This window comes from Diuraphis noxia, unplaced genomic scaffold (assembly GCF_037042655.1).
Source record: "Diuraphis noxia isolate RWA-SAM2 unplaced genomic scaffold, SU_Dnox_SAM2 contig0004, whole genome shotgun sequence".
Taxonomy (NCBI): domain Eukaryota; kingdom Metazoa; phylum Arthropoda; class Insecta; order Hemiptera; family Aphididae; genus Diuraphis; species Diuraphis noxia.
Window position 1 is genome coordinate 11,713,677 of NW_028301714.1, and position 24,595 is coordinate 11,738,271.

General features: G+C 33.5%; 2 protein-coding genes across 2 annotated transcripts; one reads left to right on the forward strand and one right to left on the reverse strand.

The window, feature by feature from the left end:
• The first annotated feature begins 52 nt into the window (after window positions 1-52).
• On the forward strand, window positions 53-3,409 carry Phb1 (prohibitin 1). Its single transcript, XM_015515307.2, has 3 exons — window positions 53-212; window positions 2,428-2,885; window positions 2,953-3,409. Exons 2-3 carry the CDS (start codon window positions 2,439-2,441, stop codon window positions 3,325-3,327), a joined length of 822 nt encoding a protein of 273 aa, XP_015370793.1. The 5' UTR covers window positions 53-212; window positions 2,428-2,438; the 3' UTR covers window positions 3,328-3,409.
• Window positions 3,410-3,536: 127 nt separating this feature from the next.
• Window positions 3,537-23,386, reverse strand: ITP (ion transport peptide). Its single transcript, XM_089226007.1, has 4 exons — window positions 22,677-23,386; window positions 7,747-8,075; window positions 6,119-6,248; window positions 3,537-4,162 (listed from the first exon to the last, which is right to left on the reverse strand). The coding sequence occupies exons 2-3, from the start codon at window positions 8,073-8,075 to the stop codon at window positions 6,119-6,121; spliced, it is 459 nt and encodes a 152-aa protein (XP_089082133.1). The 5' UTR covers window positions 22,677-23,386; the 3' UTR covers window positions 3,537-4,162.
• Between the last annotated feature and the right edge of the window lie 1,209 nt (window positions 23,387-24,595).

Here is a 24,595-nt window from a genome sequence, read left to right on the forward strand (position 1 = left end):
ATTTTTGTATAAGAATGATGTTAGTAACATTTACCAAAACCTAACCTAAGAATGAATCATGTAAAATGAAAAATAATTTGCCGTCTTGCCGATCCTTTTTGATTGATGAAAAAATCTAATCTACTTTCTAGTTTCTACTAGTGAACAAAAGTGTAAAATAAAAGTATACTTTTTTAAAACCTATTTAGTATTTGTTGAATTGCCGGAAACTCGTAAGTATGATCTAAGCTTAATTATTCCAATAATTCAATCAGTAAATGAAACCGTAATTGATTTTTGGCATATTGAAGATTTACGATTACCTATCAATCAGTTAGCAATGTAATATGGGCTTATAATGAATAATAACTACCTATAAGTTTTGACTATGTAAACTAGTTATATTTACTTAAAATGTCGTCTATTGATCAAATACATGTATATGATAATATTAGTGTAGATTAGAGAATAGAGAGCTTAGACATATACAGTACCTACTACTGAGATATTCTGTAGAATTGTGTTCTAACAATTTATGTGTTAATGCCTGTATTCTTTTATATTTTATTGAGACGTTCTCGTGCGAATTGAGTTTATTTCAAAGTCAAACTATACACTATTTGGACGAGACATAATACCCAAAATATTAACTGAATATGCCGTTGACTATGTTGAAATCGCATAATTAAATCTTATCAATTATAAGTCGGTAGATATGATTATTTTATTAGTTTTTATAAAATATTATTTTTATCCATTTATTGACAAAAGATATTTAATAAAATATAATATAATATTAGTGTGAATAGAACATAAGTTGCTCATTATATCTTACCCATTGTGTAATGATTTTTATTCTCTCATTCAACTGATAGTACATTACCATCTCAAACTAAAATAATACATTATTGAAATTAAAACGATTAGTGATAATCATTTACTGAACTAAATTAACATTAACTACCTATGATTTTACTACTATTTTACTCTCAGAAACAATTAACATAAATCATGGTTAACTTGGTTCAAAGAAAAATTATTATAGACAGACATTTTTATTCTAAAGCCCAAATACCTATCTTTGAATACTTTTTACTGAGATACAAGATTCTTGCTATACTTTATATTGTGTTATTGGATAGAAAATAGAAATAAGAAGTAATGAGCTATGTGTAGCGATTCTACTCAATTTATATTCTGTAGTTTCGCTACTATATTATATGTTATACCGTGTGTTCAATTTTAAAGGTAACAGGAAATATTTCGAACGCATGACCTTGAATTTGATTCAGATTTTTTACAAGATACAGGACATATAAATACATATTTTTTTGATAAATTTAAATTTTTAACTTTTTTTTATCTGCGCATGCTCAGTAAAATGAAAATTTCTTAAATAGGAACCATTATTTTTGACACTGGATTTGGATTGCTTTATTTTTTTTGAGCAACTTTGATCTTTACAGGTTGTTGATATCTTCAAAATTGCCATTTTTATGACGGTCAAAAGTTTTAAATCTGTTAATTCGTAAATATCGCATTTTTCAACAAATAAATTATAACGATATTTTTTTATAAATTCTATGTAATAATAAATACATATTGTAGTTTTAATAAAAATAAATTGTTATAATAATACCTATAAATGTGTAATTAAGATAGAGCGTTGAAAAATGTGATATTTATGAATTAACTGATTTAAAACTTTCGACCATCATAAAAAATGTCAATTTTGAAGATATCAACAAACTGTAAAGATCAAAGTTGCTCAAAAAAAATAGAGTAATCCAAATCCAGTGTCAAAAATAATGGTTCCTATTTAAGAAATTTTCATTTTACTGCGCTTGCGCAGATAAAAAAAAGTTTAAAATTTAAAATTTATCAAAAAAATATGTATTTATATGTCCTGTATCCTGTAAAAAAAAACCCAAATCAAATTCAAGGTCATGCGTTCGAAATATTTCCTGTTACCTTTAAAATTGAACACACGGTATACTAGTGAAATACTTATGCGATAGAATTTTTGGTTAGCGTAGTAAAAATTACCATTATTTTTTGCTATCTTCAACTAGATAATTTGTTTATAGTTAAAATTGTATGATTCATTTATTTATACTATAACTATGATGAGTATATTAGTGAATTTTTCAGTTTTAATACACAATTAACTCGCTTAACTTAATCTTGTCCAATGACCAAATGTTATATCGGTACTAACTATAAATTACCAATTTTCAATCGAAACATTTAAAAAAAAAAGTAATGATAACATTAGCGAGCTACTTTTTTAAGAGTAGCTGGCTGTAGTGTTAGAGTCCTATAAAAAAGTAATAGGTATCCCGACTACTGATAGAAACTATGTTTTTTTAATCTCTAGTATTATATTTACCATATATCACCTAAACTATAACTGTTTTCACTATTTTAATTTGTTATGTATTATAATAGATTTGAAGAGTATGGCCGCTCAACTATTCAATCGAATTGGTCAATTGGGTCTTGGTCTTGCAGTAGCTGGAAGTGTAGCTAATACAGCATTATATAATGTTGATGGCGGTCATCGAGCTGTCATATTTGACAGATTCACAGGAATAAAGAATACTGTAGTTGGAGAAGGAACACATTTTTTAATCCCCTGGGTACAGAAGCCAATCATTTTTGATGTTCGCTCACGCCCCAGAAATGTTCCTGTCATCACTGGTAGCAAAGATTTGCAAAATGTTAACATCACCCTCAGAATATTGTTTAGACCTCTTCCAGAACAATTGCCAAAAATATACACTATCTTAGGTGTAGATTATGATGAACGTGTTTTACCATCTATCACCACTGAAGTGTTAAAGGCTGTAGTGGCACAGTTTGATGCTGGTGAACTAATTACCCAGAGAGAAAATGTTTCACGTAAAGTAAATAAAAATGATTATGAATGTTAATATTTTTTTATATGACCTTAATAACTTATTTTAATATCAGGTTAGTGAGACTCTTATTGAACGTGCTGGACAGTTTGGTGTTGTATTAGACGATATTTCAATTACCCATTTAACATTTGGTAAGGAGTTCACTCAAGCCGTTGAATTGAAACAAGTGGCTCAACAAGATGCAGAAAGAGCAAGATTTTTGGTAGAAAAAGCAGAACAACAGAAACAAGCTTCTATTATTTCTGCCCAAGGTGATTCAGAAGCTGCGTCGATGTTGGCAAAATCATTTGGTGATGCAGGTGAAGGTTTGGTTGAATTAAGAAGAATTGAAGCCGCAGAAGATATAGCTTACCAACTATCAAGATCTAGACAAGTCTCATATTTACCCCCCGGACAAAACATTCTTCTTAATTTACCGACACAATAAATTCCAATAATGTATTTAGAATCTATTTAGACAGTTATGATTTTTTTTTCACAGTGTAATATACATACCAGCTTTACATTAATTCTTTAATTTTTTTTTATTATAATATATGAAATATGATTTTGTTGCAATATAATCATAGTTATATAGGAATGGGAACTCAAAAACCAATTTTTTTTCTTATTTTTTAGAAATACCAAAACAAATGCTTCAAGAGTCTAAATATTTTTTTTTATTTATCTCAAAGCGAAAGGCTAAAAATATATTGTTAGTGAAACAAGGCTATGTGTCATAAAGTCATCAGAGTTGTCATCTTATATTTCATTTTTAAATTAAATAAATACAAAAAAAAAAATACAGTTTTTTCTTTTTATATAAAATAAAAAATATTACACATTTTTTATGAAAAGTTATTAAAATTTGTTTTAATATATATAATAATATAATTTATAATACAACTCTTAGAAATTAAAAACAAACAATTAAATAAGTTTTATAAACAAAAATTAAAAACAAAATCTTATGATCTATTTAATAAATTAGAAAAATTCATCTAGGGAAAGTAAACATATTTCTTCGATATTATTTTGTATGTAATGCTGTTGCTTTCTCTGAATAGACTAGAATAGGTTTTTGACGGCCAATGTCTGGTTTATAAATAAATAACCAAAAATAAATAAAATATATGTAGGGGAGTACATATACTGTATTGTATTATTATATATTTTATTTCTTCCCCAAAAACTCGACCATCTGGTTGTATTGAGTCTCGTCCGTTAATATTTGAAGAGACTCCAAACAAGCCTTAAAGTATACCGTGTTAAAGCATGAAGATCTGTAAAACAAAAAAAAAAAAAACTTAAGTAAATATGACTATTGGCAAATACATGGTGTCCCGCGAGGATTTACCTATTGCAATATCTCACAAATTAATAGAGGTATTAAAGTTTTAGTTTTGTTATAAGACTCACAGGAACAAGAACTACAATTATTTAAGTTTTTAATTTATTTTAATGTTAAGGTAAAAAATTTAAAAAATATATTTTTTTTTTAATTATTTCAAAAAAAATTAAAGATAGCCATTTTGTAGTTTATTTATCTGAAAATATTGACGTTTCAAAATTTTATTTTCTGATTTTTAATATTTTTTCTAATTTTGAAGAAATAAAATATGATAATAACTAGGCACATTGTTTCACATGTTTGATAACACTATGTGCAATAATTCGCAATTTATCTCGAAACATAAAAAAAATTGAAATCAGGAAGAAAATAAAATAAAATTTTAAAACGTCAATATTTTCAGAAAAATAAACTACAAAATGGGTATAGTGAATTTTTTTGAAAATAATTAAATAAAAATATATATTTTTAAACTTCTTAACCAAAACATTAAAATAAGTTAAAATACGAAATAATTGTAGTTCTTATCCCTGCGGGTGTTATTATAAAACCAGAATTTTTATGTCTCCATTATTTCAGAAGATATCGCAACGAGTAAATCCTCACGGGACATCTGTATAGTGATTATATTTATCCAATAAATGTTATGTAATAATACTATTTATGTTAGTAAATTATCAATATTGGTGTTAAGGGTACAAAATACAAAAGTGGTAAAAACAGAGCCATTGTTTTTTAATGTTTATTAAAACAAAAGGAAAATGTAAAAATAAAACAATCTGTATCACTTTTGCAAACAAAATGAGATAAAGAAAAATTAAGATGAATTATGTTGTGCAATCAATTCCCTGCCACCCTTACAAAATAATAATGAAAATTATACCACAATATAATTTGTATGTAAATACTTGGACTCTTAGTTTTTATCATGAGTATTTTTTTGGCCAATTTCCGATAATAGTTATAGACGCTGGCTATGAAACTATGAATAGTTTTAAGATTATTGACTGACATATAATTTCTCGCAAACGGTTTAATGCTACCATTCAATATATTGTGTGTTTTATGATATAATCTTTTTATAAATTGTTTTGTTGTAATTCTAAACATCAAAGTTCAGCATTTCACGTATTTCCACACGTCGTTGGTTTTTTCTATTAGTCCACTTCGTTTGCGAAATAGTAAACAAAACCTATAGAAATGTTATTCATTTGTATGTTAACCGACTACCGACCTATTTAAGTAGCCTAGAAAACACATCGTCTATTTTAATGATCGTATTAGTCCTAAGTCATTTCCATAGGGTTTGGATGTTGTTAAAAAATTTTAAATCCTCTGATTTATTATTATGGGTAAGAGCAAGCTGCAAGGTCATCTTGAATAAAACGAGTCCGTGGTGTATACAAACTTAATGCAACAATTATTTTTTGCAATTAAACGAGTTATATTTGTTGTACATAATTTCCTACTTTATGATATGGGCACAACTTTTTGAAACTTGTAATAGTTAATATACAATCTACCACGAAAACTTAAAAACGGTATATTATCATACTGTTTTTTATAATGCATGGTTAGTATGTAGGTAATCTATTAAACTATTAAAGTATTTTGCAGCCTTTTTTATACTTCAAAACGTTTTATTATTCAGAAGAAATTTAATGCGTTAAATATTTAAAATAAAAAAACAAACAAATATATCCAAAAATATCGATTCTACATTTAAGTACAACCTCATCCGAACCCTAAATTGTATGACGCCTACGTATTATCCATCGTGCAGGCGAAGACGTGAAAAGGAAGGATAGGATTGATGGAACGTAAAAATAATAAATAGGCGATGTTAGTAAATAATAACAATAACAATAATAATGATAAAAAAAAATACCTAAGCCCCAACCCCGACAGGATCAGCCCCGTGCAACTGTTTAATCCACTTCTGTATTTTTTCCACTTCGTCTTCAAGCAGGAGCACGTCCAGACATCCTTTGAAAAAATCTGTCGTGAAGCAATTTTTCCTGCAAAACCAACTTATTGTTAGGTATAATTGACACCGTCGACGAAACGCGTCGAGGGCTAGTGGTTTTTTCGGGGAGTGGGAGGGGAAAACGTTCACGTGGATTTATAAAAATAAAAAAACCAAATAAAATTCAAAACATCACGCCCGTCGAATCGTGCGATCGTTATAATATGTATTGATGAAATCGATTCCAAAAATATCAACGCATTTGGACGCGGCCGATAGACAGTGCTCGAATTGACGACGTGGGGTACGGAATCCTATAGGTATCTTATATTTTTATAAATTGTGTTTATGCGTACGTACTTTTTCTTATTATATGATAATCGAAGAGACGTTTAAGTATCATTTAGGTAGGCAACATTTTTTTTCTTCACCCTTTAGCATCCTTCTTTTAACTCTTTCCTAAATCGAGTACCTACTGCATGCAAATAATTATTTATCGTGCGTTGCTTGCGGCACAGTGACCACTTGCGGCGGACGACGATAATGTCCTTTCAGGCACTCGGCTCGCTGGGGATATGGCACATGAAGTATATACCAAGTTACCGAATAATATATACCACGTATACCGCGGTATGCGGTTCGCGGAGAATATTATGTCTTCGAAAATGAGTTTTTTCGCTATAAGATGCTCGTCGAGTGCAAGACCAGCAACAGCTGCTGCTGTCGTCCCGCTGCAATTGTCACGATTTATTATTATTAATATATTATATGAAACAAAACGGACGCACGCGATTTATTATAAAGGTATGTACACCGTTATTTATTATTATATATTATATTATTTTCTCTAGATACCGGACCGTATCACGTGATATAACACATTTAATTTACGGTTAGCGACGCCTGTTGAACGGACAGGAAGTGGGTAGGTATATAATTATGTACATCCGAGAAAACACCAGATTCCTGATACAATCATATAGAAGGTCGATTAATCGGTTAGCACGTTATAGTTTTGGGAGTACCACTGGGGCACCAGAAGAGACTTCAATCATTGACATAGTACATCGGAGTTAAATTCTGCAGCATATCTCTTAACACAGTACCCACTCCTGCTCCTACTTATATAAAATATATAATGCGAAAAACGTTTATTTTTTTCAGTAGGTAGATATTTAACTGTCGCGTTTTAGAGTAAAAAATTTACTGGATACTGGATTTACTGGACTTATCTCGGTACAATATTTTATCATGATAATATTGATTAAGACGCAAATTGTGCATGTTATATAAAGCGAGCGTTATCGCGAAATTTCATAACAACATAACATTATTAGGTTTGTTCCTAGTGAAAATAGCGAACCGGTTTTAGTAATGAAAAAAAAACGGCTTCTGAAAAACGCGAACGGTGACGACGCGGCGGCGCGTAAACCGTGTGCAGACCTGGACTGGCCAAAAATAGTTATTGGGTGAGCGACCAGTGTGGGTGGTGCGCTTAAAGGGTGACGGTCACGTGGAACGTTTGGGTGGGGTGGGAGGGCGATGCGAACCTGCACAGTGAGTGGAGCTGTGGTTCCCGGAACAGGTTGTAACAGTCCTCGCACACCCTGTCCAGTCGGGCGAATATCGTCTTGTCGTACACGCCCTTGCACTGAATGTCGAAGAACGATCGCTTGCTTAGCGGATGGTCGATTCCCGACAATGACGGCGACGACGACCCGGCCGCGCCGCCGCTCGACATCATCCGATGATGGCCTCCTGAGTGGTGGTGCAGGTGGTGAGCGGCCGGCACGGCGACCACGGACACGGCCATTATCGCCATCAGCGTGGCCACCAGCACTAGTGCGGGTTCGTAGCCCATCACACTGTATTTCGACATCTATGCAAAACAAAATGAAAAATTTAACCATTAGACAAATGCTAACAAACGATAAACAATTGTAATATATAGTTATAATTTAAAGGCACGTCAAACATATTCATAATATAGACAAACATATTTAAGCATAAAATGCGTGGCCACCGTTGGCCAGTAGTCAATATTATATCATATGGATCAATATCGAGAGTAGTATATATTATAATATGCGTTGACGGACACTATTAATCTAATACCCGCGGATGAGTTACGGATGTGTTGATGTCGCGGTCCACAGGATTAGTGCGATAAAGCTGCGCAGGACGTCTATAGGAACCACACAAATACGATGTGTGTTAAGAAAAACGTTTCCTATTTGTATTTTATACGCAGCCATTCATTTTTTTGACTAGTGTGCTGTGCGCATCAGTACACGGCTTTTTAAAAGATGTACCTAGCGTTATTTTTACGAATTAAAAATCGCCTACAAATTCGGTCGGGCTCTGTTCGATAATCTTATTATCCTATATAGCACTGCGACCTCACTGCAAGAATACAAAACCCCCAGTCAACAGCATTTTGAATTATACTAAGTCGGACGTAAATATGTAGATACAGACAACACTCAACCAAACAGACGTACAGACACACGTACAACGTATACAGAGCGCTTCGATGACATGTTAGACGCGCCACCGAGGAGCATAATATAATATTATAAACGTGCACTATTAAAAAAATAATATATTTACACGCGATGAAAAAAGCTACAACTTGTACAAATAACGAAATTTCTATGAATATATTGCTCTATCACTGCCAAATTTTTTCATTGCGCAATTTTTCGCGTAGACTCTGACGCCGCCCGACGACGGAACCTCTATACATACAAATACACACACACCTACAACATAATAATATTATTATACATGAAATATGCACGCGACTTAATATCATAAATATTTACACGATCACGAAGCCCACAACTGTGATGTTTATATACCGCCGCACTGTATGGGCTGATGACGGTCAATTATAAACTTTAATTATTATACACAACAAACGGTTCTGGATTTTCGTCAACAGCTCTGGCACAGGACACAGTGCACGCGTATACTAATACGTATAGCTAATATTATGCTACCTATATAGGAGTCTAAATATTCTGTGATTTTATATACTGTATATTAAATCGTGTAGACTTGACATCACGACTAAGACGAACGGTTCAGGAAGATGTTAATAATATAATATATCATTATATATTTATCATCTGCATCGATTTAATATTATGTTATAAGGCTCATATATGTTATACAATATACATATATACATTGTATAATATTTTTAATTGGTTCATTCGTTAAATATTGTATACCAGTTGCAGAGCGCCAGGCTAAGATTTATCAGAGGGTGCAGTATATAATATTAAAATGTCTACAATTCACATCATATTTGACGTTTACAAGTACAGTATATTATATATATAGGTGTGTACATGGTAGGTGGACGAGGGAATAATAATAATAATTTATTGTTCTTACGCCAATGTCACCTCGGCAGAGCGACGCACGCGTCATCGTCACACATACAGATATAGGTGTATAGAGCGGGTAGGTACGACTGCATCACCGCCGCGCCATAATAAAACCTATCTAAATATATTATATATATACCGTATATATCGCGTGTGTTAAGGTTTGTATATACCACCTATATATGCATATAATATTATTAATATATAAGATTGCGTTTGCGTTTTTTTTTTTTTTTACTTGTTCAGCTTTCGTGTACATTTAGGTAATATAATAATTATTACGATATTCGAATCGAGGTCACAAATTGAATTCTACTTACGGTACATGATACGATTAACTTTATTATACTATTCAACAGAGTACAGACTGATTGACATAACTACCTTCCAATTCCAGCTACACGATTTTATATTATACTATATACACGTCGTTTATTATTATTATTTTATCTCTCATTTTCGACTTAAAGTGCTCCAAAAACATAATATAATATTATGCAGTTATTTGATGAAGATTTTTTATTTATTTATTTATATTTTTTAAAACAAACGATTTGTATATATGTTATTGCGTAAACGCGTGACCGCATTTGATTCCAAGAAAAACTCTATAGTTATTTAATATTATAATATTATGTTCGTCTTTTCGGTCGCATTGGTCAGCCCATCGACCATCGTCAAAACTCATTTGCGTCAGTTTTATCGACAGACTGCAATAGTTCTGGTACAGGAGCTGTGAAATTTATCTAGGTTAAAAAAATGTAAAAGTTATAACTACACCATCGATCCACATACCTCGTATATACTCGTCGTATTGAACCGTGTTTACGGTTTTAAATGTTTTTCATGCGCGAATTGGTTAGGTGTTAATTGCCTTATTTAATCATTTTAGTTGATTTATTCACGCCAAACTCATACATATAGTATCTACCTGACTACATATGTTATTATATCATACTTGTAGCTAATTACTATTTTTTTAATGGTAATAGATATATCAATGCACAGCATATTATAATAATAATATATTCGTCGTTTTCTCGTAAAACGATTAAATGTAATACTTAAAGTGCACATATTCCCTTACATAAAAAAATAATATTATTGGGATTATATGTTTAGAAATATACCGCCTATTAAAAAACGCTATATAATATTATAATTTTATAAATAAATAAATATATTATTTATTATTACACATTTCACATATGTTATCCTTACGCGTTGAAGTTGAATATACTTTGAAATTAATTTCGATTTGTGCGCGCCTATATATCACTGTTTCTGTCAAAGCTGTTTGTTTCTATCCGAATAAATTTCGTTTATTTCACGGTGTACTTTTGGATTTATGCGAGTCGTAATAGTGTATAAATACTAGATACTTACATTTTTATTTCTATGAAACAAAATGTATATAAAACAAGACAAACTGTGTAAGACGATAATTGATTGCGCGTTTTTTCTATGGTGTAATATAATGAATAATGACTATGTGAGAGAAAAAAACTTGTGTTGGATCCAAGAAAAAAAATCGCATTACAATATTATATATACGATTCGGATGATAAATACACACAGGAACTTTCTGTTTTCTTCTTTGGCGCGTGCAGCATACATGCAATAAAAGTTTTAGCCGGTCGCAAAATTCACTTACGACCTCGAATATCCCGTTCGTGTATTTAATGGCAATAAAAATTGCGCTGTTTCGCGAAAACGCAATTAAGACTAGCGTGGATGGCCATATATTTTTGTATTTATAATATGTCTTTGTATCAATGAACACGCAACACTTATATATAACTTTATATGCTTATGGTCTTCTACTAATGTAGATTTAAAATCGATTAAACGATTATACGATGCGTGCAGTGCAGTCGGCGGATGAGTGACCGGAGGAGGATTAGCGTGTTAATTTTACTACAGAATTTTCTTCGGGAGGCCCGTGTATGAGCGGAAGAGACCTTGGACAGTTTGCAGACCGCGATAAAAACCCGAATATAAAAATTACAACAAGCAGATACACTTATTATTATTTTAGTTCATGAAATTACCCATCGAAATCGTAATGATATGTACACATAAGGTTACACAAGGCATTGGTACCCGTACATTATAACAACAAAAATAATAGGTACCTTTATAATAAAATATATTTTCTGCCGATCGGCACACTTCGTCGTCGTAGTTGTATATATTAAAGTCATCATAACTCATTTCATTATGTGCGACAGGCTGGAAGGGCCACCCTAGAACTGTGCAGTCTTATATTATATTACACACGACGCAAATTATATACGTAGGACACGCGCGTCTAAGAAAATTTGAACAATTATTAACTATTGTATAGTCAAGCAGTGATGAAATTAAAATATACAATTAAATTGAAAAATTGCACCTCTTTGAAAAATGACTACACAAGATACTTTAGGTCTCCACAATAAACACGTGATTCACAAATAGCAACACACACACACAGTACACACACATATATATATATATTGATATTGATATATTATACACATTATATCACGTGCGTTCGGCGTCGACTCGTGTTTGGAATATAAGTCGGCAATCATAAGTACCTCATCACAATAATGGGTCCCCTGTTTTTTGCTCTGTCTCTGCGTCTCAATTGATATCGCCTCGAGAATCGGGCCGCCTTGACCTAGATCGGAAGACACACATTCCGTGGGGGGCACACGGTCGTCCGCAGTAGACGAAAAACAAAAAACACCGGAAGGGTCACCGACCTGGTATATATATAGGTACGAGGAAAGGCGGAAACGCGTCGCGTAGAGCAGAGATTCGGTCACGTCACTTTTGTCACCGACGACAGGTGACGAGGTATAATTACCACATACGGCGAGCTCTGCAGTGATAGGATTTTTCGTATGAATTCAAAATACGTCTCGCAAAATGTGCGACATGATAGCATTATTTTTGTACTTATATAATATAATATTATGGGCATCCGTCCCGTGATTTCAAAATTATTATTATTATTGTGCGATGTGATAAGCGTAATATAATATTTGGTTTGCGGACGGAAACCAACGATGCACAATGATTATACCTAATATAATAATAGTGTATTGTATACACATATGGAATGGCTGAAAGTGTGAGTAATACGCGCGACGTTATATTATTATTATTATTATCAATTATAAACTTTATACACACTTGGGCATGGCACGCACTCACGTACACTGGCTATATATATTATCTCTGTACATATTGATAACCCGTACCGACACGTCTTCAAAGGATCGGTCCAACGGATTGCCGAAAACTGCCAACGCTCGCGCTTTATAGAAATGCACATGCGAAATGATAATAATATAACAATCTTTTATGGTTCACTAATTACTAGGCGTCATACACCATTTGCGCAGTATTAAAATATAATTATTAAACATTAATACATTACACTGATGACCCTTGGAGTTCGCTAAAGAAATTATAATATCGAATCGATATTATTGATGTTCGCGGCCTTGCGGGCATCGCGCATTCACCTATTATAACCATAATAATAATTTATCAGCCGTATTTATATCTACCTATATAAGCTATTTAAACGTCACATCTCATGTCAATATGTCATCCCGATTGGAAATCGTCATCGGATCTCTTCTGCGGAGGAATTTTTTCTTGAATATTTTCTCTTTATTATTTTGTGTAATATAAGTTTGTGTATTTTGTTTTTTTATTTGGCACAAATGCTGCGCATCTCATGCAGTCCGTGAAAACGTGACATGGTTCGTTTGACGTCAGAAAAAAATTAAAAACCAACGTATTTCTGCAAAAAGAACCTTTGGCTAAAACTACTCATTTCGCACGACCACGACATCCGACGACCATAATAATTGCGTGTGTGATGATAACGTTACAGTTTTCGTAGTAGACGTGAACAAGAAAACTGGACAGTTATTATTATTATTACTATTGTCGAACGGTTTTCTCGAAAATCGTATAAATACAATTTAAATATATTGTCGCTATTCATAGACACGCGTATGTCTTTCTATTAATTCGGCTATTTGTTTCTTGATGTCGGCCGTGTTAAATTAAAACACCGAAAGACTATAATTTCACTTCAACACAGAGTTAATTAAACATCGCTCCGAGCTGCCGACAGACATATCTGTAGATTGTAAAACCGTATTAGATAATGCGGCGATATCGCATTTGCTTCTTAAAATAATATACATATCATATTATATATATATTTAATTTAGACAATATTTACACCGCAATCATCATCTGCACATAATATTCGGGTGGGGGAGTCGAATCGAGATAACTTTTATGAATGTTGATTGTTGACAGTCACCCAGATTCATAAATTATGTTTGAAGAGTCTTATTAACTTTGCAGAATAAGTCACGATGATAATAATTTCAAGAATATCGTTAAAAATTCTCCGATTTCTACATCATTCGTATTTTATCGATTAAAAACTTAGCTATTTTTTACTCGTTTCTTATAACATTTTTTTGGTAGAATCATTAATAACTAAATTTTGTAATTTATCATAGGTAACAATATGCCTAATTATTATAATGTCTACACTCTATTTATAATACATTATCTGTTCTGATGTATATTTACATTAATTTATGTGTTTATACTTTATAATATAGAAAGCAAAAAACATTAATGTGTAAACTAGACGATGAGAAAACACATAATAGGATTTTTTTAAATGTCGGTAAATTATCTTTGTTTTAACGCCAAAACGGTTCTTAACGTCAAATTTAAGTGGGTCGTTCAACTGTGCAAAGATAAAAAGTATACCTACGCGTAATCGTGACAGTTTCATCAGTTTTAATACAATTCAACATTATTGTAATTTTAGGTACGTCATAATGATATGATGCTGATAAATAAACTCGAATTCTATCGAACGGATTTATTGATTTTTTTTCGCAAAATCGAGAGTAACTCGACTAGTTTACGTACACGTGATTTTTCTATAGACGTAATACAAAGTTATTTTATAGGTGTATCACGAGTTTAGTGCGCCCAAGTCTAAGCACTTGATAATATATTTTTTAACGTGGTTTCTGCAGCTCCCCGAACTTTTCTAATATCTCTAAAAGCAAACTCTGTGATTTTTGAAAAATCAATGAGTGGGTATAGTTCCCAAGTATATAAACTACAAACATACAATTGATTTTAAAGCAGTTTCTCATATCGAAGCCATGTAAACTTCTACAGTTCTATCTCATCTCCTCGAGTAGTGGCAACCATTTAATTATATATAAAAAATAAATAGTTATTTCTACTATTACTATAATAATATAATTTGCAATAATAGTAACCATTTTTAACAAAAAAAAATATTCAATTTCTTCCTTAAATCTCAAGATTGAGGCGATGATAAATCAGTCAGTTAGGACAAGTGCTTTTATATACAAGGTGTAACAGATAGAACTTTTGGACTCACTTTTTTTCACATTAATATTTATTTTTTTTTTGTTCATTAAATGAACCTAACACTACATGTATAATACATTTTTTTATGTTTTTATTTTTAGTACTGAAAATAAAAAAATATTTTTAGTAAAAAATTGTTGGATGAATTTAAAATGGCCTATTTGTGAATCTGATTATAAAAACAATTTTGATAGTAAAAAGATTTATCTAAGTCAAGTAGTTTATCTTTTAGATTTATTTTAAAATTCAATATTTTTTTGGTTAAATCGTTAAATTAATTTGGAACGCAATAACTTTTTTAAAAATATGATTTTTGAGAATTTGCTGACATGGGTATATTTCTTAAATTATTTATTTATCATATAATATTAAAAAAAATTGTCATACGATGAATTGGCATAATTTTTTTTTTTTGGTCAGGTCTTTCTGTTACACCCTGTACATATATATAGAGAGAGATAAAACCATGAGTCATAGAATTGAATATAAACTTAAGTGTAAAATCAGTCAACGACTTTGGCTGCGCCCTGCGCAAGCTGCTGCAAGTAGCAGCACACTACAGAAGTGCATCATAAATCAAGGCTCCAAAATATAGAGTATTAATCATCCTTTGTACACACACGTATGGCATATCACATATAACTATAGGTATATCATACTACTAAAAAGGTAAAGTGAATCCACTCAAAACAATAAATAAATATTTAATAATATATTTAAGTACGGGCAAAACGAAAGGATAAAAATCCTCTCATTTCGTCTAAGGACTGATGACTAACCACGCGTATATATTCGCAATAGATCGGGACATAATATTATGCGAGAATAATATTTAATTTAATCGCCACGATCAAAACATGTCGAAAATAACCATGAATGCTGGCGATAACGCGTGCGCATACGACGACCATTGTGATGACTACCTATTTTATCATAGGATTAACAAAATAAGTATTATAATCGGATTATATTATTAAACAAGACGTATATTATCCACATAGGTGTTTCAAGTGTTTTAGAATAATATATTATGCTGTAGAACACCATTCGGTAATCCCGGAAAATTGTCATAATTTGAACATTAACGACAAACATTATATAATTGTCACGCATTCGATTTCACGTGTCCGCGAAATGTATTGTAATTTCAATGTATTCCTTCTCGGGCACGTAGAAGTATACGTCATAATATTATGATCATAGAAGCATAAAACCGCCCAATTCGAATATTCAAACTTCAAAATATATTATATTAGTATCGTCGTACCGAATATTGAAAAGAAAATTGTTAGCGCATGCGTGTTGACATGGAAAATCTCCGTCTATATATAGCCACCTTTATTAGTGCTGCAGTCCTGCAGATAGTGCTGTGGATATGTTCAATAAGACGACTATAGGTAAGATAACAGATATCCTATACCATCGCGTGATTGTGATAATATTAATTTTAAGTACACATCTATATAACTAATATATAGGTGCACATTCATTATAAAATACATATCACATGGTATATTCCTGCCGACGTGATAATACATAGGATATATAATATATATTGCAGAGTGGGCCTGAACATCGTGATTTCCTGATTTGCCACATGTGAAAAATCTGCAGAAAAAACGGATAACAATGCGCGGCCCGCCCTGTATAATATATTGTTTGTATTTAGTGCATAATATATATACACACTGATTGAATGTAATAAACCTATAACAATACAGGGAATAAGGTTTGTAGTTTTTTACGTGCGTCGTGATGTGATTATAATATTATGTGAAATACCAATGGTTAAAAAATTCTTTGATAACAGCCGATAAGCGTCGAAAAAAAATATATATATATATATGAAAATAAAACAATATTGAAATGGTTTTGTTAAACCTATGTATATATAATTATATCGATGGCGTCCATGTACGTGCCTAACGCGCAGTATAAGCATGATCGTGTGTGTGTATGTGTCATGTGTGTCGTGTAGGTATACCTATAATCTATATTATAGTATATACAATGTGATTCATCACGAGCATGCTCACCCTCACTTTTTTAACTGTACATTATTCAGTGGATAATTGTGATAATTGAAAATTCCCTATTCAAAATTATGTATAGTCTCTCAGTGTTAAATATTTAGTATTTGTCCACAAAAATAGTTTAAAGTTTATTTAAAAATTCTGAATATCAGATTTATAATAACTGAACGATTGAAGGAAAAAAGGGGGTGAGCATTTTTGACGAATCATCCTTTATATTATACACATATATGTTTGATATCGCATGTACCTAATTTCAGCGTAGTTGACTATAGCTTGTACGTAATAATATGTACTATATGTCTATATTATATTATTATTTTATAATATAATTTGTGTATACAACTACTACCAGTACTATCTATGTAATATACTAATATAGGTATACTCGTATTGAGTTGGCTGAAGCAAAAACAAAAATAAAATATTTTAGGAATTTCAGCGTTCTGTTTTTTTTTGCGATGATTTTGCCGAAGCTATATTAAAGCACGCGTGACGATGTCCTGTCATCCGCTGACACAGATTTACCGTTTCTGTTTCCACACACACAAGAAGACACGGGCGATGCTCGGGAATAATAATTACGACCAGACGTGACGTGGCCACGTGGGTGCCATTTGCGGGGGTGGAGGTGGCATAAGTAATATAATCTCCTATGAATGATTTCATACTTAAGTATACCGGTATCAAAATTTAGCCAAGATCTCGCGAATTAAATGCAATATAATGTTAATCACCATGATATGTAATGTTACCAGTGATATACCCGTTGCCTTGCGATTCAGGGACGGAGATAAACTGTCTCTTCATTTCTCGAATCTAATTTGGAAAAGTTCCGTTTGCCCACATTTCAACCCGAAACTGCGCCGCTCGAGGGGGATACACCTGTTCGATTGCGCAACTTCAAGGTCGAAGTTAATTAGTATTAGTATTAATATTTTTTATTATTTTCATTATTGTCGTAAGCCAGCTAGAGAACGTTAGTAACATCGCCTGTGTTGGCCGTGAAATGGGCAACTACGCGTTTATATGTGGACAGACTACAGACGGCGGCACTCACGGAGGACACGCACGATTGACCAGCTAAAACCGTCTGGAAATGTTCGCAGACGTCCTAGTGGACACGCCAAACAATTTACGGTGGATGCGCAGACAGCATAATAGTAATATATTACACAAATAATTTTACACGAAAATATGATCAAGAAATGAGTTACGAGTGGGAGAAAAAACAACCAATAAATCGAGTGGCGTCTTGGCGATCGAGCGCACGAAGAATATTATTTATGATTTAAGATGAATGATGACGACTTACAGCACGAAAGTGATCTGTCACGCACACGTCATGTCTGGCGCCCGTTTCCCCGAGTTCTATAGCCAGTACCGGTACGCGAAGAAAAAACGGACTCCGTGGATTTTCACTTAACATTTTACATTTTTCAGTTGTACAACAGTACATAACATTTATTACTTTCTTTAGCGTTCAATTGTACAAAAAACACCACACTCCTGATCATAAGAAATCTGTTGACTTTAAAGTAGGTACCTACAATAGCTACCATTAATATTTTATTTTAATAATATATATTATATATTTATTTTAATAATATATATTATATATTTATTTTATTAATATGCAATGAATTTATCACGTTTTCATACGATAGTTATTGTAAAATGATTGCATATCTTTGTAAGTTATCCGACAGGCACTACAGCTGATGCCTTTATTTTGTACAAATACAACGCCGGGGTTGACGAACAAAAAAATTGTTAAGATTTGTAATACTGAAAATATTTATTTTGATAAATTTAGAAAGTACATGACTAAGTACAGTACCGTATTTGCAACTCGGGTACTTCCTACTTATTAACAATAAGTTACAACATAAAACAATAAACGTCAACAGCATAGAAAAAAAGCAAACACTTCTAATCATTAAACAGCCGGACGAAAATAGTCGCTTATCGTGTAGGTGCTGTTTATTTTGGCCACGTCTTTAATGCTATTTATCGTTGTGATTATTACACTATCATAATAATTTGTAAATAGCTCGGACCGTGAGAAAATAAAAACAAACTAAAGTCGTTAGTGTTATGCCATTAACCGCAATAATGTCACTGCCGCGGTGATCGACGGACGACTACGACTATGGTAGATGTATTAAAAAAAACCTACAATTCTGCTGCTTTAAAAAAAAAAAATTAAAAATTAAGTCGTTTCTATATTTAGCACGACGACGGCAGGACCTCGCGAATTTTAACGGCCGTGCGCATATACGCGTATTTAATTATATCATTATTTACAGTGTTTTTTTCCGTCGGTTTCGGTATGACGTATATGAAGGAAGGTATATACTATATATCAATAATACACGACGACGAATTGTTGCCGAACATAATTATGTTATTATTATGCGTATTCGAATACTATTCTCCTCCTCCTACTCGGACGCCGCCAAACACAGACCTAAATACGACGGTGGTGGCCAATTAGCCGTTCGCTAAGAGAATATTACGCGCAATTTCCTCGGGCCATATGTGTGTATATATATATGCATACTATATATATATGTAATACATTACACGGCTAATAAAACGAAAAATAAATAAATAAAAGCGACGTTTCTATTTTTAAAACACGCGCCGCCTCCGCAACCGGTTTTGCGCCATTGATTTATGCGGTCGCGATGATGACGATAATAATAATAATAATAATTATAATCATACATTTCTTCATTATATTTATACTACAGCACGCACGCACACGCATACGAGTATATGTACACGACGGCCACCGGCCCCTGTCCTGGACTTGTCTTGTCTTGTCGTCGACGGCAGACGGTTTCCCACGAAGGCGGTGGTAGTTGTAATATATAGATCTCTTCGGGACAATATAATATACACATGTGCGGTAGGTACAACAAACGATAACCTTATACGGTGTATTAATTGACCTAACGAGTGAGTGGAAGGGAGAGGGATAGGAAAAAAATTCTACTACCCAAGGCACGAGTAAGCCTGGAAAAACTTGATTTTGAAAAAAAAACACTACTTGTACCCGAGACCGACCGCGTTTATTTCATATACCTAATAATATAATATTATTATCATTATTATTATTATATTATGTATACGTTATTTGTATTTTGTATTCAAGGCGGTCCCTTGGCCGCTTGTAAACGGAAATTAACTATAAAGAAAAATAAAACACGGGCACCCAAACTAGCGGCAAAGACGGCGGCGGCGGGGTCGCCTGCTAAATAGAAAAGAATTCAACGCACCGCCGCCGCCGCCACTGCTGCTGCCACCACTTGCCCAACGACTATTTCAGAACATCCAATACACACAATGGTTATTTTAGATTTATTTTATTTTTATATTGCCAGTTGTATTATATTGTACGCACCTATATACACGAAATGTAACCGATTAGTTCGCGACCGCCGGTGTGTATACAACGTGCTCGTCGTATACGTTCGGTCGTTTCCGTTTACGTTACGCGACGTCGTCGTAATAAACGGGCGGGCGGTGGCGTCATTATTTCCGTAGGAAAATCGCGGACGTAGAACCGCCGACCCCGTTCGGACGACGATAAACGAAGACGTGCGCGACACCCCATCGCTCAGGAGACGGTGCTCCAATACGACCAAAACGTAAATCAATCTTAACATCGACGAAAAACGATATAATATTTCCATTAGTGTCGTGTTTTTGCATACATCGTACTAGTAAGACCTAAGACCATATCATAACATATATTATTAAATATTGATACCTATACTTCGACGACTGCGTTTTTATTTCCTATCTGATAAAAATAAACCTTTTGTAAGACTGTACACAACGCGATCGTATTTCCGCACTTTAGTCTTTACTATTGAATATGAACGCGGGGGCGGATCCGATATCCAGCATCACGAACATTTCGTCCTACTTTTTTCGACTCTGGTGCTTTTGATGAAGTACACGACTGCAGAGTTTCGACAAAACCGTTTTATTTACCATATTGCTGCAGCAGCAGCATAGCACTTAATGGTTATCATTATCACGTAATATCATTATTTTTATAATGAATTTATTACGCATTGGTATGAATAATAATAAATCGATAGGTAATATTATAATTTTAATTTAACTACAATATTATTATAGAGATTAACAATCATAAAATGATTTATCGCTTTATTTAATAAATTATGTTTTTATTGAATGATTACCGCGACATTTTACCTACTGCAGACACAGCATTTTTCAGCCATGTTAAAACGTAAATTAATGACGTTTAATAAAATAATAAATAATATAAATCATAATAATGAATTATTATACAATAATATTAATTATTATAAACAATAATAGGATTTGTGACAATTAAGAACTTTAATAAGCTGACCTTTCAACTTTCAGTGAAAGTGATACCAAAATAAATAACGTTTATAATATGTTATAGCCGTACAATGTACACATTACTCAATACTGCAATTATTATTTCTGTTATTCTATTTTTATAGATTTAATATTTCAAGATTATTAATCCAGATTATTTTTAAGATGCTTAAATCCGGCGTTTTGATAAATTATTGAAACCAATTTTGATTTAAAAACTACAAAATATATATGATAATATTGGTATAAGATATCATATTTTACAGGAAATAAAAAACAATAACTCTATTCAAATGTATAGAAAAATGTTTGATTTCTAAAATATCTTTGTAGCCATGGTACGTATGTATATTTGAGTATAGATCATGTTTAGACGCGTAGGTATATACAATATTGTTCTATGTATAGTATATTCCATATATATTTTATAATAGGTATATTGTGTAATAGCTAATAAATAACGATACTGATATCGACGAGGATATCGATATAACCGAAACGCGTCAAATTATATTATCTAAAAAGCCTTTTATAACTTGATCGAGTGACACGTGCGAACCGAAAACGTCTTGGTTAACCTGTTGCACTATCGTCGAACACGGTATAATAATAATACCTGTTGCAATTAACGCACTGTACGCGGCAATGCAATTAGAGTTTATACACATGTTCATAATACAATAAACACATTTTTCGCGATATCGATAATTCATACTCGATGTTATCATACATTGTGTTGACAAAGCGATGTAATATTATGAGGACTTTTGAGTTAGGTTTCGTCGTCAAAGTTTGTGTCATTACTCATTTTTCGATCGCGCTAGGTTATGGTATAAATGCACGCGATTTATCCTGATCGTCATCTCAAACACGACAACTGATCGGAAACCTATATGACGGAATAGATACCTAATTCAAAGGGCAGGCATATCGCGATTGACAAAGTTATGTTTTATAACTGTATAGTGTATATTATGATTTATGATGATACGATCAGATTTTGTGGCCTCACGACCAAGGGTTGATTATTATACTCGGGGTGCACGAGATGGACACGAAATAAGAATAAACCTGCCGGGAGGCGTGATGTGGGGGATGGTTTGTCGGGCGGTCGTAGACGCGACGGCGACGACGATGACACTAACCTAGGGCACACGGTAACGACGGTTGGCGGGGGGGGGGGGGGTGCGTAGAACGGAGACGACGACCTACGGTACTTACTGAGTTACGAGAAACAACGGCCGTGGCTGAGGCGGTGTCGGCTGAGCGGGCGATTTTGCCCGTTTGCGGCGGCGTTTCGGCGGCTGTCTGGCGGTGGCCCGGAGGACCTCCGGCTTCGGCTGCGGCGTCGGCGGTTAACCAAGCAAGACTGAACGGCGAAACGTCCGGTAGCGGTATGATATTATACACAGAACCGTCGTCCGAGGGTGCAACGGAAGCGCACTGGCGCGGTCTCAGGTTTTCGAGTGGTTGAGCACGAATATGTATTCAACGAAACTGTCTCCCGACGGTTTGTACGCCGGTATCATCTTAATGGCGCGGAGACCATATTATTTCCTCTTGCACCGTGCGAAACCGAGTTGGTACGTCCGGGTCGGGCGGGCGGGCCGCGGCGGAGACGCGAAAAACAAAATTCACGCACTCTGATGGCGCGGCGACTCAGGGGAGGGTGAAAAAGTAACAAGTATCGAGATAAAAAAAATCCAAAAACGAAAAAACTGCTAAAAAAAATTACTAAAACGACACTTGTCGAACGGCGCGTGGTGCGTGTATTTAATACAATATTATTACAATATCACAACAATCGTATACGTATCGAATAATATATGTATGTGTGTGTGTTTAATTGACGGCGGCTCGTTTTAAACTAAGAACGAGACTGACGAGCGTTGCATGTTTATGCGCTAAACTGCGATCCACTACTCCATCGCGGCGAGTCGCCGCCGGACACGGTTCCCTCTCTCTGAGTGCCGTTCGCTTGGCTCCGTTCCACCGCCACAGCCACAGCCGCCGTGTGTACATCGCCGTGTGTACGTCAGCTCGTGGGCACTGTTCACACACACACACACACGCACAAGCGCACACACCCGCGTATAAATTTCATTACTCTTGAGCTCCCGCGTGTGTGCGTAAGATTTTTATTATATTTTAAACGACCGCGATTCGCGTGCTCTCGTCATCGTCATCGGCCGCGCCATTCTGTCTCCGGGTCGTGTCGCCGCCGCCGCCACCTACCCCTCTCCCGGCACGACGATGACGACGACAATGCATCGCGGTGATACATCGCCGACCCCACCCCTTTCGATTTCGATTTTTATTTTTGTCGACTTACCGGGCGATAAACGATTTATACCATTACCACAGTCGACGGAAGAATAAAATAGGTATACCTTATGTCCTAATCATTGGCCGAGGTAATCACTTTAACCAGATAAAAGGTATCCGAGGTACCTACTTTTGCACTTTGGTACTGATATTGTGTAACGGAGTACTTACTCGTTTTCACGTCCTTCCTATAGACAAGTTCGTAATCGCAATGACAGTTTGACGTCGGTAAATAATTATTACACAACGGAAATAGTCTTCAATAAAAACTGTATGGCGTTAAAAATGTTATTATTTTTTTTTTTTTTTATTGATTGTTATAAATAAATGCAATTTATATAGCAGCGCCCGTTATAAAATCCTCGAATTTCGGGGATTAAATTTTTGACATTATACTGTCACTTTTGCGTGCTTTCCGTCACGTTTACAACCGCAATCAACAAAATACTTCAGCACTATTGTTAAATAAATAACAAATAAAAAAAAAATTCCATTTGTTTATTTAGTAAATTATTAATTAAATTCATTTTGTATAGCGTAGTTATGAAAATTGGAAATAAATCCTGAAATCATATCAATCGCGATTCCAGCTAATGCTTTTTAGTACATATAATATTATTTATTTATTGAGTTTATTTCCTCTAGTTAAAAGAAAACAATAGTAATAATATTAGTAATAAACTTCTGATAAAATATATTTTATAGTTGTAACTTATTGCATAACAGAAATACAAAAATAAAATTAATACGTAAAAATATTTTAATCTGTACTAAAACTAATGTTAACACAAATACTTGTCTATCAGTAATAAATT

Coding starts and splice junctions, on each gene's coding strand:
- Phb1 (XM_015515307.2), top strand. CDS start 2,439: ATGGCCGCTCAACTATTCAATCGAATTGGTCAATTGGGTCTTGGTCTT. Junction 2,886..2,952: donor GAGAAAATGTTTCACGTAAA/GTAAATAAAAAT, acceptor TTTTAATATCAG/GTTAGTGAGACTCTTATTGA.
- ITP (XM_089226007.1), bottom strand. CDS start 8,075: ATGTCGAAATACAGTGTGATGGGCTACGAACCCGCACTAGTGCTGGTG. Junction 6,249..7,746: donor CAGCTCCACTCACTGTGCAG/GTTCGCATCGCC, acceptor TTGGTTTTGCAG/GAAAAATTGCTTCACGACAG.